General features: G+C 35.3%; 3 protein-coding genes and 1 long non-coding RNA gene across 4 annotated transcripts; all 4 read left to right on the plus strand.

Moving 5' to 3' along the window:
• Positions 1-5,563: 5,563 nt before the first annotated feature.
• LOC113283283 (40S ribosomal protein S18-like) lies at positions 5,564-7,495 on the plus strand. Its single transcript, XM_026532495.1, has 4 exons — positions 5,564-5,667; positions 5,781-5,941; positions 6,233-6,421; positions 7,118-7,495. Exons 1-4 carry the CDS (start codon positions 5,665-5,667, stop codon positions 7,221-7,223), a joined length of 459 nt encoding a protein of 152 aa, XP_026388280.1. The 5' UTR covers positions 5,564-5,664; the 3' UTR covers positions 7,224-7,495.
• A 2,004-nt stretch (positions 7,496-9,499) lies between these two features.
• On the plus strand, positions 9,500-9,919 carry LOC113286371. The gene has a single exon (XM_026535035.1). It carries the CDS (start codon positions 9,500-9,502, stop codon positions 9,917-9,919), a length of 420 nt encoding a protein of 139 aa, XP_026390820.1.
• Positions 9,920-10,753: 834 nt separating this feature from the next.
• LOC113286466 (protein FAR-RED ELONGATED HYPOCOTYL 3-like) lies at positions 10,754-12,306 on the plus strand. The gene is made up of 3 exons (XM_026535102.1): positions 10,754-11,728; positions 11,848-11,913; positions 12,046-12,306. Exons 1-3 carry the CDS (start codon positions 10,754-10,756, stop codon positions 12,304-12,306), a joined length of 1,302 nt encoding a protein of 433 aa, XP_026390887.1.
• Positions 12,307-17,193: 4,887 nt separating this feature from the next.
• Positions 17,194-17,982, plus strand: LOC113327696. Its single transcript, XR_003349148.1, has 3 exons — positions 17,194-17,346; positions 17,466-17,564; positions 17,677-17,982. It is a non-coding gene; the product is annotated as an uncharacterized LOC113327696 (long non-coding RNA).
• The last annotated feature ends 22 nt before the right edge of the window (positions 17,983-18,004 follow it).

Raw genomic sequence — 18,004 nt, forward strand, 5'->3', positions numbered from 1 at the left:
ATATATATATATATATATATATATATATATATATATATATATATATATATATACACAGATACTGAAAACAACACTTGCCGCTGCACAAAAAAAAAAACTCTCTTTGTTTCTGTGAAAGTGATAATATTTCTTCTTTACAGAGGTAGTATATACATTCATGATAACCATAATTATGTAATAACTTATGTTTACCGCGGATACTTACGCCTTAAAATGAAACGACAGTTTCATAAATATTAAAAATTTGTATAGTTTCACATGTAAAGACGTGATCATTTTCACGTGCTCTTTCTTCTTGTTTTTTTAAAGTGAACGATTCACGTCAATCTTAAACTACATATTATATTATAGATGAAACCAAGGGATTTATTGATTAAAAAAATCCCTAAATTACAAATCCAAAGGCCCAAAACAATTTCCTATTTCGTGTAGATAAAATGCTTTCGGGAAGATAATCAAGGCGTGGATAGAGAGATGAAGCGGGTTCGAGACCGACCTCACTCCCAGTGATAGGAAAGCTTTCGTGACTAGCTGCTCGAAAGGCGACTCCAAAGCTTATGTGCCCATATTCATGATCCTTTCAGGTACGACAAACTTGTGATCAAATAAATGGCATGTGCTGACAGAGCCTACTCTCACGCTGGGTCTGGCTCTCCCTTTTGCCTCGGTAATATGCTAATCCGTTTCTGGCTCCTTAACTTTGATTTAAAACTCTTTTTTAAATCTCCTTTACAGGGACACGTCTACTCCAGTATAGTCTACTTCCCAATTCGTATTCGAATGGTAGTAGTAATAAATTACCTTCTTATGGATCATAACGACAGCGAAGCTCTCTTCAGCTGAAAATGAACAACAACCAAACCAAAAACTTAAAAATCAAAAAAATCCCAGAAACAGGCCTTGAACAACAACAAAACCTATAGTAAAATTGATCAGGAACTTTGATCTTATACAAGTTATCAGGTTTTGAACTAAATTCCATTTGACCTTGACACCTTTTTGAAGGTGAACACTTTTGTTGTCAAAAAAGTCAGCTGAGAAGTTTACTTCACAGAAAACACGTTTAAAACTGATAACCTGTAATTTACTCACACTCTATTTCCAGCTAATCTAAAGAAGCCAAGAGGGCACTTCCTATGGTAGTGGGTCAGTTGGAATTTTTTCCCAGCCACGTGGATGAACAAACGTGATTTGGAAAATCAGAACAAAATGAACAAAAAAGTGTTTTTTAGGGTCCCATTGCTATTTTTTTCTAACATAAAATATTTTGCAAAGTAAAATTAAAATATAAAATATTAGACTAAGTGAGATAAAATAGGATAACATGAATAAAAAATAGTAAAACAATTACCCGGAAACTCAAAATGTATTGGGCGGTTGTGGAAGGGCCGTCGGCGGGTGTAGAAGAACCGTAGAAGGTTGAAAAAGACCCACACGGCGCACAAAGAGTTTATCAAGGAACATAATTGCAAAACCAATAAATTTGTCTGATTGCCCAACCATTTTTCTTTTTTGTTGAGTCCATAGTGGGATCAAAATGGTCTTTGATTTACGCATCCCATAGGAATTTCCCTTATGCATATAAGAGTTGTTGCAATCCTTGGAGTCAGATTGTAAAATCACTTTAAGTTTCTTGTTTTTGAATGCCCAATCCAAACCACTAATGGCGGCCATGAATTCAACAATGTAACCAGTGGCAATACTAAACCCATAAGATTCAGTAAATAAGAACTCCCTAATATGGTTTTAAACCACAAATCCATATCCATAAAGCCCTGAGTTATCGCTAGAGTCACCATAACAACAAATAAGAGCAATATGTTTTTCATGCAAATGTACAAAAACAAGTATTACGCTAACAATCTTCATCTTTCTGTACTTGATATTAAACAAGTATTACGCTAACAATTTTCATCTTTCTGTACTTGGTCATGTCTAATCTTCATTATCTTGAATTTAATCTTATAATTGTCAGGTTTTTCTTCTTCAAAAAAAATCTTTAATCCCAATAAACCACAATTCCACCATACGAGTGAAAGAAACAATAATCCATAACTCTTGAATCACATGGATACTATTTTTACAAAGCTTTGTCACAGAATCGAAAGATGTAGGGTTTATGGGAAAAAAAATACCTCAAAGACATTTCCAAAGGATCTGACCAAAATTTGCTAATAGTATATTTTAATACCCATGAGTCATGCCACATGTTAGAGCATTTCTCGGTCGAACTTACAAGTATTGCTATATCAAGCTTGTTGTCAAATTTAGTTTCCAAAACTATATCTTGATTTCTAGTCTACAATTAGTTAAGTCTCGATCTTGAAAAGTGAAGTTGAGAAACGAACCAGTCATCATTTGCGTTTTACCATTTCAAGGCGAAGATCAACCGAAGCTTTTGTTGAACTTCATCAACAAAAGGTAAGTGAAGACTGAACCACCTATTTCTCAAGTTATATTCACTTTTCTATCTTGAGATGATTGTCGCAAAACTAATTAGACTAGCTTGCATAGACAAGAATTTCGAACGGACAACTAATTATCTAGTTTACGAATTTCTCGAAATATAATGACTAAGCTTAATGAACATTTGTTCATACTTGATCAAATTCGATGGAGCACAATTTATTGTTCGGAACCAAATCATGATTCAAGTTTATCGTTCGAAAAATAACCTGGAACAGTGATATGTGTCATTGATGTTATTCAGGAATGTTTCGAATCGATTTAAAGAAATATAAAACTATTATATTTGGAATTTGTCTAAAACCGTATTACATGTATTTGTACACGTAGTGGAATAGCTATATATCGACTTTCAGATTTGTGTAATATGCATACTCGTATGTACATCATGGGAAAATCTGTTTGTTTTGTGATCCGTATAGGTATGTATACTCGTATAAAAACCATTTTGGAACTGTGATAAGGGAACCGGTTTAAAATAATCAAATCGGTATGTGAGCCAAAACAGTTCTATGTTCTAGAACCAGTTTAGTACCCAAATCGGTACGTAAACTGAACGTTCTGTGAACCCTGAAACTAGGAAAGGTCCAAAGTTTGCAAACCGGTAACCCTATAAAAAATCGAGGTTAATAATATCCCAGGTAGCCCTATAAAAATACCAGAATACCCATCTTGTCTAGGTACACCATCAAGATTGAGATCAAAAACAACATTTTTAATTTCAGCTTCATAAAGAATTTTCTCCAAAATCAAATTATATCCTCTTCAATGACCACTTTAAGAACATCATTAAAGATAAAATCATTTAAAACCCCAAGTTTGAATTCAAATTTAAATGTGAAATAACCAATCGTAGCAATGCCATCTTAGTCAGAAATAATATTAGCTTTAAAATTTTTTATTTCAGAAATCGAGTTTTGAGCTAGTCTAAATTTTATTAGTATGATTTTTATTTATTTTTTGTGTTAGCATCTCCATCCTGAATCCAGTTAATTATAGTTGTAACCAGGTTTTGGAGAAGAGTCGTATCAGAAGGATCTATATCAGAAAGAATATAAGCTTCCAAGACTTTCTTTTCCATCCTTTTTGAAAGTCTCATCAATATTACCAAAAACTTCCCAATTCCATTTCTTTAGAATGACTTTCAATTTTTTCAACTTATTCATAAAAATTTAAATTGGATTCGTTTTCATTTCAAGAATCCATCACTGGTTTCATAAATCCAGTATGGATTAACCACATTTTTATGAAACCTATAAGGTGAATTCGCAGCCTTTGGAATCACAACATCAACACCACGGCTAGTGAAAGAATCCAACCACTTACAAATAGTTTTTTTTCTGCCAACTCTCTCATTTCACCAAGAAAATTCTAAACCACTCTTCGGAGCTTGAAAAAGATCACGCAAATCAATACAATCATTGAAATCACTCGTAGAATTAGTAAAAGGTGATCTACCACCCGTCTTCTTTTCAACTGAAATAACTGTATTAAAATCTACCTTAATTGTATTAAAATTTCTCCGGGACGATTTTAATTATATCTTCGTCCACTGGTGGCAGATATCCAACAAATATTAAATGTCCTCCTGGTGTAATCCAAAGATGACGTGTTTTAGAAGTTTATCCACGTCCAATCCGCCTAGAGGTGAATCGCGTGTCCACCCGCCTGGGTTGGGTGAAATCCTAACCTTTTTCGCTTAAAGGAAAAGAACAAAAACCATTTTTTGGGGACTACTAAAAAATGGTGGGGGACTACTCTCCACTTTTTGGGGTGGATATTAGAAGTAAAATTGAGTCACCCCTTATCTAAGTTTTTTTTAATACCAAATTTTTCCTTGATAATTAAATTAGTTAGTATAATGATTGATTAGTGTTAGTATAATGATTAACTAGTGAGGTTAGGTTAATTAGTTGAGTGTTTTTAAAAGAATAATTTTGTGATAAGAAGGGGGGTTTTGGTTTTGTTTTTTTTTCTTTTGTTTTTTTTTAAGATGATTGATTTTGAAATGAGGGTTTTGGGTACTTAGGTATACTTCAAATTTTGTTAATGTTGCTCGAAAAGCAAAATCTTTCGAAAAAATGAAAAATTTATAAACTGATTTCGACCATGGAAATAGAGTTCGGTTAGGACATCTGAAGAACAGGTAACCGAACTCATCTGCAAGTGTAGTTCGGTTAATGGTTCTGAAAACACAGGTAGTCGAACTCAGCTTTAATGGAGTTTTTGCTTTCAGAGAAAAGTTCGGTTAGGAAAAAAAATTGCGACGTAACCGAACCAAATGTTCGGTTGGAAATTTTTTTTTGACGTTACCGAACTCAAATATATAGGTTTTCAGAGAAAAGTTCGGTTATGAGAAAAAAATTGCGACGTAACCGAACTAAAAGTTCGGCTAGGAGAAAAAGGAAAAAAAGTTGCGATGTAACCAAACTAAAAGTTCGGTTGGGAATTTTTTTTTGCGAGGTAACCGAACTTTTCTCTGAAGAAAAAACTCCATTAAAGTTGAGTTCAGCTAGCTCGAAAAACTGTTTCACATAATTCCTAGCCGAACTTTTCTCTGTAACTTCCATTTTCAACTCATTTTGATGATTACTTCTCATTATTTCAACGGAAAACGAATGAAAAGTAATGGGTTTGTTATAATTTTGATTTTGATTTTGTTTTGTTAATGATTTAAACTAAGCTATATATAGAGGTGGCGGTGGTGGTGATTTGAGGTGGTCGGTGGTGGTGGTGGTGGTGGTCGGTGGTGGTTGGTGGTGGTGAGCGGCGGTGGTGATTGGAGGAGGTGGTTATATATATATATATAGGTGGTGATGGGAGGAGGTGATTATATATATAGGTGAAGGGTAGGTTGGTCATTTCCACACTTTAGGACACCCCTTATAAGTATAGGGTGAACATTTCTATCACAAAGTAGTCCCCACCTTTTTTTTTCGAGTAGTCCCCAAAAAAATCGTTCAAGAACAAACACCAGGCCCATCTGACTTTACTTGTTTCAAAATGGGCCGTTTACTCGGACCGAAATATTTTTTTTTTTAGTATCAGCCCAACTCAAACCCTAGCTCTGAAATGGGAGATACTATATAATGTTGTGATGAAACTCAAAACCCTCAGAAGATTTTGTGAAGGTCTCGGCTGTTCGAAGTTCCCCCAGAGAGAAGAAGAAAGAGTTCCACTCGAGATCCCTTCAACAAAATGGTATGATTCTCAAACCCCCTTTACTCTCCTCACCATGATCCTGTCGATTTTTGTTTCATTTGATTTTGTTTGTTTTTTTTCTGATCGAAATCTGATTTGAATGTTATTTGCAGTCTTTGGTTGCAAACGAAGATTTTCAACACATTCTTCGTGTGTTGAACACTAACGTTGATGGAAAGCAAAAGATTATGTTTGCTATGACCTCAATCAAGGGTATTGGTAGGAGATTTGCCAATATTGTCTGCAAGAAAGCTGATGTTGACATGAGCAAGAGGTAAAAAAAGATAACTAGTCTTCATTTTTACCATTTTTATCATGTTTTTCGTTCGATTCAAAGTTTAGTAGGTAATTAGGGTTTCAGATTTCAACATGATTTTAACTGAAATCTAGGGTTTCCTAGACATGATTTGGTATGTGATTGAGTTTTATTTGTTACTGGATCTTCTGTTTGGTTCTATAAATGGTGGGTTTGGGGTTTTAAAGAGGAAAGGTTTTTAGGTTGTTAAATGGTGTAGGGTATTTGTTTATTGTGTTCTTACTTGGGTGTTTGATTGGAATGTTATAGGGCTGGTGAACTATCTGCAGCTGAGTTGGAGAATTTGATGACAATCGTTGCTAACCCACGTCAATTCAAAATTCCAGACTGGTTCTTGAACAGAAAGAAGGATTACAAGGATGGAAGATACTCACAAGTTGTATCTAATGCTCTTGACATGAAGCTCAGAGATGATTTGGAGCGTTTGAAGAAGATCAGGTATATTTTCTTATGCATGTAGGTAGTTAATGTGTATGTTAGTGAGTTAGTGTTATTATCTTTTATTAATGTGATTTGGACTGCTTTTTGATGTGACATCTACGTGAAATAAATCTGAAGATATGATATGTTCTTTAGATTGTAGAAGTGCGTTACAAAATTATTTAGGTTTCTCACATCATCGTTCCATAACCTAGAACCCATCTCAGTCTGTGTTTGCGCAGAATGGTGTAAGTTGAGCTGAATCACAGTGACAAGTTTAGCTTAATCACAGTGTTTTCTAGATTAAGTTGAGCTGAATTACAGTGTTTGTTATGTTCTTGTGTCAATGATCAGTGTACAAACTGTTGACACTATGTTTTTATGTATTGTCTCTATTTTTTTTTATATAAACAGATTTAATATTTTTGGATTGTCCTTGTAAAGATATAGTCTATTGAAGTCGGTTACTACTCTTTGACTTTTTGCTGATTTCTTTGAGTATAAGATATATAACTTATCCGTCTACCTAATGTCATTCCTCCTGGGGTCTCACCAGGAGTATAAATCAGTCTTGTTAGCCTGGAACCCTGTGGTAGTACATCTTGTTAAGTTTGCAAAATGAGTTGAGTTATGCAAATTCGTATCGCATGAAAAACTCAAATACTGATTTTTTTTGTGTATCTGATTTTCTTACCTCTTTTGGCTGTTCTATAGGAACCATCGTGGTTTGAGGCATTACTGGGGTCTCAGAGTCCGTGGACAGCACACCAAGACTACTGGTCGCAGAGGTAAGACCGTTGGTGTCTCCAAGAAGCGTTGAAGACTGGTTGTTATGGTGAGAAGTTGTTATGGTGAGAAGTTTGTCATTCTGCTTTAAAGTTGGAACCTAGAAGGACTTAAATTATGATACTACTAGTATAGTGTAGGATTTTGAATATCTTGGAATTTTAATGTCCTGCATTTTTCTTACTGAAATCTGCGACCACATTTTGATATGGGAACTTCTTTGTATTTGGCTTTTTTAAGTGTTAACAGTTGATATGCTGCACCAAAATCTGGAAATTTGATTTGTTTTGATTGTTCTCTTTTCAAGTTCAGCTTTAGTTTCTCAGTTTTAACCTTGTATCAGAAAAACCTTCTTGCGATGCATGTTTAGTTTCATGACTGAGTAATGCAGTCAATTTGATTTAACTTGAAAACTTGAACGTAGTTTTCTGGGTTTGTGCAAAGCTAGAATATGACCCCTTCAACTCCAAGGCTCATCAATGTAATGACATCTTGGATTCTAGAGAAAAAAATACTGATACTGTGTTATGATTATATTAGGAATTGAAAAACTTGTAGTGAAGGGATTATAAGCTTGAAGTAGTTTACATTGCAGATGCTGTGAACAGTTGGAGATGATACTTTGATCTTGAATAATTGAATTTTTGGTAGATTTGAGTGGTTCTCGTTGTTCCTTTAGTAAGATGGCTGAATGTAGTGATGTAGCTTGATTATTGACCTTGAAAAAGGAATACACAACAGGGTTCATGGTAATTTCATTTAATATCTTACTTAGTTAATGCATTAAGAACATTATGTTTCGAATGTTCTCTTTTAATGTTGGTTATGAGCGTTTTAACCTTGTAACAAAAAACAAAAAACCCTACTTCCTCGCTGTGCACACTTGATTGAACTGGAAAAATTTGATTGAACGGGAAAAGTTTATCATAGTTTTAGGGTTTGTCCAAACCAGAATGTAACTCCTTTAGTTTTAAGGCTCAACAATATAATGTTATATCATAAGAGCCTAATTTATAGAGTAAAATTCTTTTTCAAGAATTCAAGAACACACTGGACTTGAATAACTTGTTGGATTGTCCAATAGTGAGGGGATTATAAGTGGTTTTGTAGTTTACATCTCAGATGCTTTGATACCTAATTGTTTGTAAACCGAAAGATAGTTTATTTTTGGTAGATTTGAGAGTTTATTAAGTAAAGGTTCTCTATGTTCCTCTGGTATGATGGCCGAATAATGTAGTGATGCTTATCAAATAAAATCGATTTACTTGTACTTGATCAGTGGCCATTGAAATTTTCGATCAGTGGTTTACTTAATATAAGAGAGTCCATAGGCCAATTAGTACGACTCTCTTGTCAATGCCAAGTCAAACATTCAAATTTCGTTTTTTTTTTTTTTTTGATAGCTTACTGAACCACAATGCTGTATTGTATATGCCGGAAGCTTTAACACTTGTCGGCAAATTCAAGCAGAGTACAACTAAGAGAAGTTCGGGGAGAAAAGGACACTTTATTAAATGATCCTAGAATTTTCCTTAAAAGAAAAACAATAATTCTTTACGGACCGAGAAATGGAACCAGGTCAAAACCGATGCTGACGTGTCGATGACGTGGACGAAAGATAGAAGAAAATGCGTCTGATTTCTTCTGACAAAAACAGGAAAGCTGTTTCTTATTGTGAGCCGTTGATTTAAATATATTAAGCCTTATTATGTACCATCCGTTAGATGTAGATCTACAGTTTTTCTAGATAAGGTCTTCAAAATTGATTACTGAATCTCTATTCAGTCTCTCTGATAGATTCTTCTTCTTTATTATTGTAAAGAAGGGTTCACTTTCATAGTAATTTTCAGCCTATAGTGGAGAGTAAAAAGAAGAACTACAAAGAGGTAACACTGTAATCATGGTTTAACACCCTAATTTGGATTTCTAGATTCAAAAAAACTGTATAAAGTTTGATATTAAAATAATAATCTCTATTTCTTATGAACAACAGATTATTAATCTCTATGTTTAGAGAATCTTTAATGGTTATTCTATACTTTAAACTAAAATCACTTAGATTAACCAAATTCGTATGTTACAGGCCATATCTTTCTTTTTAAATTATAACCTAAATTTTTTTCAAGTAGTCCTTGTTGTTTGACATGCTTGCTGGACTGTTGTTTACCAAAGTCTAAACTTTATTATGATATGGATTCCTGTAATTTTTGCACTGGAATTTTTTTTGCCCCTAGTTTCTATTAAAATTTCAGTAATTTCCAAGTTGCCCTAACAGAGACTTACATAGCTATAAAATGATTCGTATGCATAATGGACGATGATGTGGGATCGAAGGAAAATGATTTTGGGTTGGATGAGACTCCTAACGAAGATGGAAGAAACCCTAAGTGTGATATAGTAGTGCCAAAAGTTGGAATGGAATTCGACGAGGTAGAAGAAGTATATGAATTATATAGAAAATATGCAGTTGGAACAGGATTTGGATGTAAGATACGCTCGTCAAAGAAAGATGAGGGGATATTAAGGCATGTAACATATACTTGTGTTAAAAATGGTAAGCATAAAATAGCATCAACTACTCCATTCGAGATTGATCCTACCGGAAAATGTGAATGCAAAGCTAAGTTAACAATAATTTTGGGTGTAAATCTTAAATGGCGAATTACTGTTTTTGTTCCCGAGCACACTCACAGGACAAGCCCAAGTAAAAACTCGATTCATGAGATGTAACAAGTTGATTAAGAAAAGTGTCAAAAGAAAAATCTTGATTAATGATAAGGCAGGACTTGAGATGTACAAGAATTTCAATATATGTGCAGCTAAGCCGGTGGAGTGGAAAGCCTTACATATGATGAGAAAGACCTCAGAAACATGGTTGCAAAAGAGAAGCGTTTGAAACTTGGCGAAGGAGATGCTATAGCACTTATAAATTACTTTGAGAGAATGCAAAATTTGAACGAAGATTTCTTCTATAGAATAGACTTAGGTGACGATGGTCACTTGAGGAATGTTTTTTGGGCAGATAAAAGGTGCAGAGAAGCATACAAAGAATTCGGCGAAGTGGTTACATTTGACACTACCTACTTGACTAATAAGTATGCGATGCCCTTCGCCCCCTTTGTTGGGGTAAATCACCATGGCTAGTCGACTCTATTTGGATGTGGATTGATTTCGAACGAGGAGATTGATACTTTTGTTTGGTTGTTCCAAGCATGGCTCGATTGCATGAAAGAAAGTGCTCCACAAGCTATACTTACGTACCAATGTAGTTCAATGAAGGCTGCTGTTGAGAGGGTATTTCCGCAGACTAAACACAGATGGTGTTTATGGAATATCATGAAGAAGATACCCGAGAAGTTAAGTAGTCACAAGAAGTATCAAAACATAAAGTGTAGGTTGAAAAGAGCCGTCTATGATACAACATCTCCAACTGAATTTGGACACAGTTGGAGCGAGATGTTGTAAAAGTATCCAAAGTTGAGATCAAGTAGATGGTTGAATACATTGTATACAGAAAAAGATCATTGGGTGCCTTGTTATGTGAATACAACTTTCTGGGCTGGAATGACGACTACACAACGAAGTGAAAGCATGAATGCCTTCTTTGACGGGTATGTTCATTCAAGAACCACTTTGTCAGAGTTTGTTGAACAATATGACAATGCTTTAAGAAGCAAAGTTGAAAAGGAACTTAAGGCAGATGCTAGGTCGTTTTCAAAAGTTATTCCAACTACAACAAAATATGAAATAGAGGAACAAATGCAAAATGTGTACACTATAGAAAAGTTCCAAGAAATTCAAAAGGAATTGACGAAGAAGATATACTGTGAAATAATTGACGTTCAAGATGAAATCCAAGATGGTGTTCGAATGACAAGATATGATGTACAGCAAGAAATTTGGTATTACAGACTACCATTTGTAGAAGATGAAGACGGAAATTCAACAGATGAAGATGCTACAACAGCTGCCGGTTCAGATCAAGAAGATATTGTTGAAGTAAATAATATACCGATAGTAGAAGAAGGGGAAGAAGACGAACTGAATCCAAAAGCTAAAAAAGTTATGAAGCATGTTGTTTTTAAGGTTTGGTATGAAAAGGATGAATGCAAAGTGAAGTGTAGTTGTATGTTTGAATTTGGAGGATTGCTTTGTACTCATATGCTGTGTGTGTTACTCCGTAACAAAGTAACCTCAATTCCAGAACGTTACATTTTAAGGAGATGGAGAAAAGATGTGAAATTAGCGCATTCAAAGGTGTCTTTGAGTTCTGATAGTTGGCAGCTAACTCCCGAGAGAAAACGTTATAAGGAATTATGTGATTGCTTTGCAGATCTTGTCGATATAGCATCTCGAGATGATGATGAATGTAATGATATAAAAAAATGGATAGGCGAACAATTGAAACTGGTAACTGAAAAAGTTCCAAATACCGCGGAGGAAGTGATTCATAAAGAAGTGAACAACGTTATAGAAGTAACAAACCCGCGTGTTGTTCCTACGAAAGGCAGGCCATGTAAAAACACTTCGAAGCCTAAGGTATACAGGAAAAAAAAAACAAACAAAGGAAAAGAAAATACCGAGGTACGGTACTGCTGATCTATTTGCGCGCATACTCTGTTTATCATTCATTACTGGGTTATATGTTTGTTTTGTAGGTTTTGCAAGAAGTGCCAACACAACAAAATATCAACCCAATTCATGAACAATACCATCAGTATCGGGTAAGAATATATGAATGGCGTTTCCATCTTATTATGTGCAAATGCATTTGGTTTTTGTTTTATAATGCTAGTTGATAGTTATGAATTAATCAATCAGTTTGAAATGTAGCAAAAAATCTTCATCTGATGTAGTTAAACTTGCAACTTCATACAATTGGACAATTTCAAAATACCCAAAATATTCAGTATGGAGTGTCGCAGAGTTGCACAGGTGGACATTTGGGTATACCTCACATTTCACCTTACGGACAGGTTGTTAATGTTGCACCTCAACAATTGGATAACATATTTTATGCACCTGCATATGGCGGATTTCAACTACATGAAGGAGCACAAGAAACTAATGTCTATCACCTTACATCCTATCCGGAGCACCGTTACAGGCCACTCTAAGGAGATGCTTTTCAGAAGGATGAAATTTTAAATGATGTTTTGTTTTTGAAGTTGACATCTACTGGAAACTAACATTACATTTTTCAACTTTTTGGATTTTTTGGGTCAAACTTGCAATACTGGGAAATTCAGTTATCTATGATTCTATAATTTAGTTATCTAATTTCCTTCTAAAAATCTTGATTTGAAGCAAGAACGACCCCTAGTTTTGCTTCAAAATTTCGTTCTTGTTTCAAATCAAGATTTTTAGAAGGAAATTAGATTTGCTTCAAATCTGTAGAGGAAGAACAGTACAAGCCGTGGTTGTTATGATTTTTTTTTCCAAAACTTTTGCTTCAAATCTCCAGATCTAATTACTTAAGAGTGAAATCGAAGATGTAAGAAGAGAATTCGTCCATTTAAAAATTATTGTTTGATGTAGGCTCGTTCGATTTCAATTTCGTTGTATTTTCTTCAACTCGGTCTCTGTTCTTCAGTACCCTTACATCTCTTTCAGGTTCATTCTATTTTCATCCACTTTATATTTCTTTTTCAGAAATAAATTAGAGCAATATAATCTGTTTGTGTTGGAATATAAATTAATTACCTAATATTTTTTGTTTTTTCCATTTTTGCATACTTCGAATCTCAAAACAAGGTACTTCTAGTAGAAATATGATAGGAAATAATTTATAAGGAAGAAGCAGTAAGACACAATATCAAGTATCTTAATTTTAAGAATTTATTTCCCCAATTACCATTTGTTTAAATAGGCAGTTCCTTTGATATTTATAATGTTGCTTTGTTTAAACTTTTAACCAATTAATAAAAAGACCCGTTTTGATTATAAACTTGTTTACTTAGAGCGTCCACAGTGGGAGAGTAAACCCAAATATTTGGTCTTTTGAACAGACGTAGTGGAACGTACTATTTTTAACGACTAAAACCCAGAGTATATTTGGTCTGGGACCAAGACTAAACCCAGATATAGTCGAGCGTTGATATACTTCACGCCCCACCACCAGGCGGACATATAGTGCACCCACATCAGGCGTTGGTATAGTCTACGCCCCACACCAGGCGTTGGTATAGTTTACGCTTCACATGGGGCGTACGTAAAGTCTACGCCCCATTTTTTTTTTTTAATTATTTTGTACGGGGCGGGCATTATACCCCCGCCCCATTCTTTGTTTCCAAAATCATTTTAGTGGGGCGGGCATTATACCTCCACCCCACTTCTTTCAATTTTTTTTTTTTTTTAGTGCACGTCCCAATCAGGCGTTGGTATAGTCTACGCCCCACACCAGGCGAACGTATAATGTATGTCTGACCAAATTTAGTCTTTCCACCGTAGCGTCACACACCATACTAAACCCAAAATTTGATCTTTTTTTTCCTCTTTGGTCTTTGGTTATACTCAGCACCACTGCAGTTGCTCTTAGGTGCCTATAGCTGCAGTTATGTATTTACTAAAGTTCCATACTCAGATTTCATGGGAATTTAATTATTTAGATTAGAGGGGATGTTAATGTTGTGATCTCATAATAAAGTTTAGACTTTGGTAAACAACAGTCCAGCAAACATGTCAAACAACAAGGACTACTTGAAAAAAAATTAGGTTATAATTTAAAAAGAAAAATATGGTCTATAACATACGAATTTGGTTAACCTAAATGATTTTAGTTTAAAGTATAGAATAATCATTAAAGATTCTCTAAACATAGAGATTAATAATCTATTGTTCATGAGAAATAGAGATTACAATTTTAATATCAAACTTTATACAGTAATTTTGAATCTATAAATCCAAATTAGGGTGTTAAACCATGATTACAATGTTACCTCTTTGTAGTTCTTCTTTTTACTCACCAATGTACGCTGAAAATTACTATGAAAGTGAACCCTTTTTTATAATAATAAAGACGAAGAATCTCCAAACCAGAGAGACTGAATAGAGATTCAGTAATCAATTTTAAGACCTTATCTAGAAAAAATCTAGATCTACATCTAACGGACGGTATATAATAAGGTTTAAAATATTTAAATCAACGGCTCACAATAAGAGACAACTAGTCTGTTTTTTTTCCAGAGAAATCAGACACGTTTTCTTCTATCTTTCCTCCACGTCCTCGACATGTCGGACCCACGTCAGTAGTGGTTTTGATCTGCTTCCATTTCTGGGTCCGTAAAATAAAGAATTATTGTTTCTTTCTATCTTTCCTCCACGTCGGACCCACGTCGGCAGCGGTTTTCGCGTGGTTCCATTTCTCGGTCCGTAAAGACATTAGCAACCTAGGTCCTAGACCACCCACCACCATTACTCCTTTCACAACCGCGCCACCACACATCAAGCTAGTAAATGCGAGTGGTTGACGCTTAAATAGAATTTGGCCCAGCATCCTAGCACTTAACACCAACGCGCAAAGATATTAGTAATATTCTCGCGGTGTACGCAACCGTTAGTGTCCGTTACTTCCAAAGTTCCAGAATAAATAAATATTTTGCCTTTTCCAAGTCAAAGAAGAACAGCAGCAGAGGATAGATTTTCCAAATACAACTAGTAACTAACAGCAATTCAGCAACATCACACAGTTCCACTTCCAATGCGTTTTCTAGGAGGGTTTTGAGTTTTCGTATCACGTTAATTCCACTCGGAGTTCAAATATCAGTTCTGTTGATGTAGTAGTAGAGTAGTAAACATTTCTTAGGTTTCTAATTTCTATCAAATTAGTCATGGTACCTATAGGAGGAGGAAGAAGAAGAAGAATAACCAGTAAAGAGGAAATTCAATTTGAACAAGGGTTAGTGTTTTGGTGGATTTTGTTTTTGTTTTCGAGTACTGGAGTAGTAGAATGCCAGTGCACAAGGGGGTGTGATCTCGCTTTAGCTTCTTATAATGTATGGGCAGGTTCAAATATGACATTCATTTCACAAGTTTTTGATACTACTGGCCAGGAGATTCTCAAATACAATCCTCCAGATCCGCTCCTAGATTTGATTCTTGCTGATAAAAGATTGGAAGTTCCATTTACTTGTGATTGCATTCGGGGCGAACGTTTAGGTCATGTTTTTACTTATACTCTTAAGCCTGGTGATACTTATGAAAAACTTATTGAATATTATGCTAATCTTACTAGCATGGAAGGCTTGATGAGAGATAACTCTTATAATCCTGTCAATATACTCGATGGCTCCCTCGTTAATTGTTGGAAAAAAATGGGTTTCACAAAGGATGAATGACACAGAGAAGAAAGTGTTGCACTCCAAAACTTTCAAGGCTTGTATAAATTTCTTTTAGACAAATATTTCTACCCTCCCAATAACAATTGGCGATTACAACAGGTATGCGAAATATTGCCTTCAGGATACAATGAAAGCCCTGCAACGAAAACTGAATTCAAGGTTTGTACCCCTTGATTCAATCAAGAACACACAAAGAGATTTCTGATTTCTGATGATGCTTTTTGAAATAGAGAAAACAGATTGATTTTTCTTATATGTTAAACGAAACTGGGAGAAGCTATTTATAAAGGGTTTTGCACCTGTTGGGAACAGGTTTTTATTCGCCAACAGGTTTCTATTCACGAAACGTCAGGTTCCTTCATCAACAGACATCAATGGTGTCTTTTGGATTCGAAATTTTCGAACAGGCTTTTATCGGCCAAATAAAACCTTCAGTTCAAAAAATTCTTCCGGGGGCGATGCCCCCCAGGACCCCCCTTTGGTTAGCGGCGTTGAAAATATTCCAACATTAATGTCACTGTAGATTGCTCTTGTGGAGATGAAAAGGTGTCTGATTATGAGTTGTTCGTGACTTATCCTTTACTTCCTCGTGATGACTTATATTCTATTGCTGAGGAATTCAGAATCAGTCGTTTTCTGCTGCAAAGGTACAACCCAAGCTCAGATTTCAGCAGCGGGAAGGGACTGGTGTTTATTCCGGGGAGAGGTGATTTCTTTTCTTAGATATGGTTTTTGTAATACAAAGGTTTTAAATTGTTAATAAAGCCACATAGTTTTGGGAATTATGTAACGAGAAACCAAAATTCAGTATGTCCATTCATATCAACATGGAAACACATGCATTTTGTTTGTCTACTAGAATCTCTGGCGACAGCACTGACACCAAGGTCGGGAACCATCGCCAGATTATAATATGCTTGCCCAACTTGGATTATCAAACGAGAACCAAAATACTGGTGTAGAGAGTCTTAAGTCAGAATGCTTTGTCTGTCAGAGGTGCAAAATTTTAGCCTCTTTCTGGGAATTATTTAATGTAATGCAATTTATTTTGGAAATACGTAGGCAGAATTCTGCGCCCCTAGTCGGAAAACTGGTTTCAGGTGACATAGATATATTGCTTACTGGTATAACTTTCAAGCATCATTTCTTTTAGGCCTAAAAGCTGTCATAATTGTTAGATGATAACTCATGATTCTGTCTCTCAAGAATGTAACGCAAAAAGTCTGTATATAGAGTTTTCTTTATGTTGTACCTTGATCTACTTGTTCATACACAGTGGTATATAAGATAACAGATATCCTTAGAATTTGCCGCCAGAGTAAGCATATCATGTGATTGATGTCTAGTAAGTAGTAAGGATATCGAGCTGTTCCTCTTTCCTGTGCATAGATATAGTGTACCTATGTGAATTTTAAGAGGACCACATATAAAACCGACAGACTTTATCTGCCATTATGGCATGCGCAACCACTGAGAGTGTTACACTGCTAACTCGCTAGAAATGCTGAGAAGAAAGCAGTTTCTTTGCTTTACAAAAATTAATCTGGTAGGAAATCCTAGCTGGAGTGATTATTTACTGAAGAAGGATAACTACTATTCTTCAATTCTGCTTTGCAAGAAGTTATTCTCTGTTTTTCTTCTTTACATAATTTTTCATACAAAATGTTGGTTTGTATTTCTAGGTATGTTCAGTGGGGTGAGATCACCCACAAGGTTGATGTCTATGCTTTCGGGGTTGTCCTATATGAACTTATATCAGCAAAAGAAGCTATTGTTAGGTCTAATGGTTCCAGTGCTGCAAGAGGACTCGTCTATATGGTTTATTCCTCTATCTTGATCTAGTTCACAAGTCACAACAATCTTTGAAACATTACAATTCATTCTATTCTAGCAGTGATCTTGAGATAAATATTATGGTGTCTGTGGTGGTGATACAGTTTGAAGAAGTTCTTAATCAGCCTGGGTCAGATGAAGATTTATGCAAACTAGTAGACCCAAGACTTGGAGACGACTACCCTTCTGATTCGGTCCGTAAGGTAAGAATCGGTCGTAGATGCAGATGTTTTGAAGCTTCTTTCTAGCTAGTGTTTTAGTCTCAAAATAGTTCAGTCACACCAACTGTATTTGTATCTCTCACTATGGTAACAGTTAGCTCAACTTGCTTGCACACAAGAGAATCCCCAATTGAGACCTACCATGAGGTCAATTGTGGTCGCATTAATGACACTTTCATCATCCACAGATGTTGGCTCCTTCTACGAAAACCACGGTCTAGTGAATCTAATGTCAGCAAAGTAAATTATGGAAACTACCTCGTGACAACTATTTTCCTTGGCAACTCTGACACTTTCATTTGTATATCTATGTTGGTACGCCATTGCATGTCATGTAAATGCCAAGAACTGTACTGAGTGTTTAAAAGGTTTTAATATAACTGATTAGCTGCTTGGTGAATTTGCTGCAAAAAGAAAGAAAG

This window comes from Papaver somniferum, chromosome 1, assembly GCF_003573695.1.
Source record: "Papaver somniferum cultivar HN1 chromosome 1, ASM357369v1, whole genome shotgun sequence".
In the NCBI taxonomy this organism is placed as follows: Eukaryota; Viridiplantae; Streptophyta; class Magnoliopsida; order Ranunculales; family Papaveraceae; genus Papaver; species Papaver somniferum.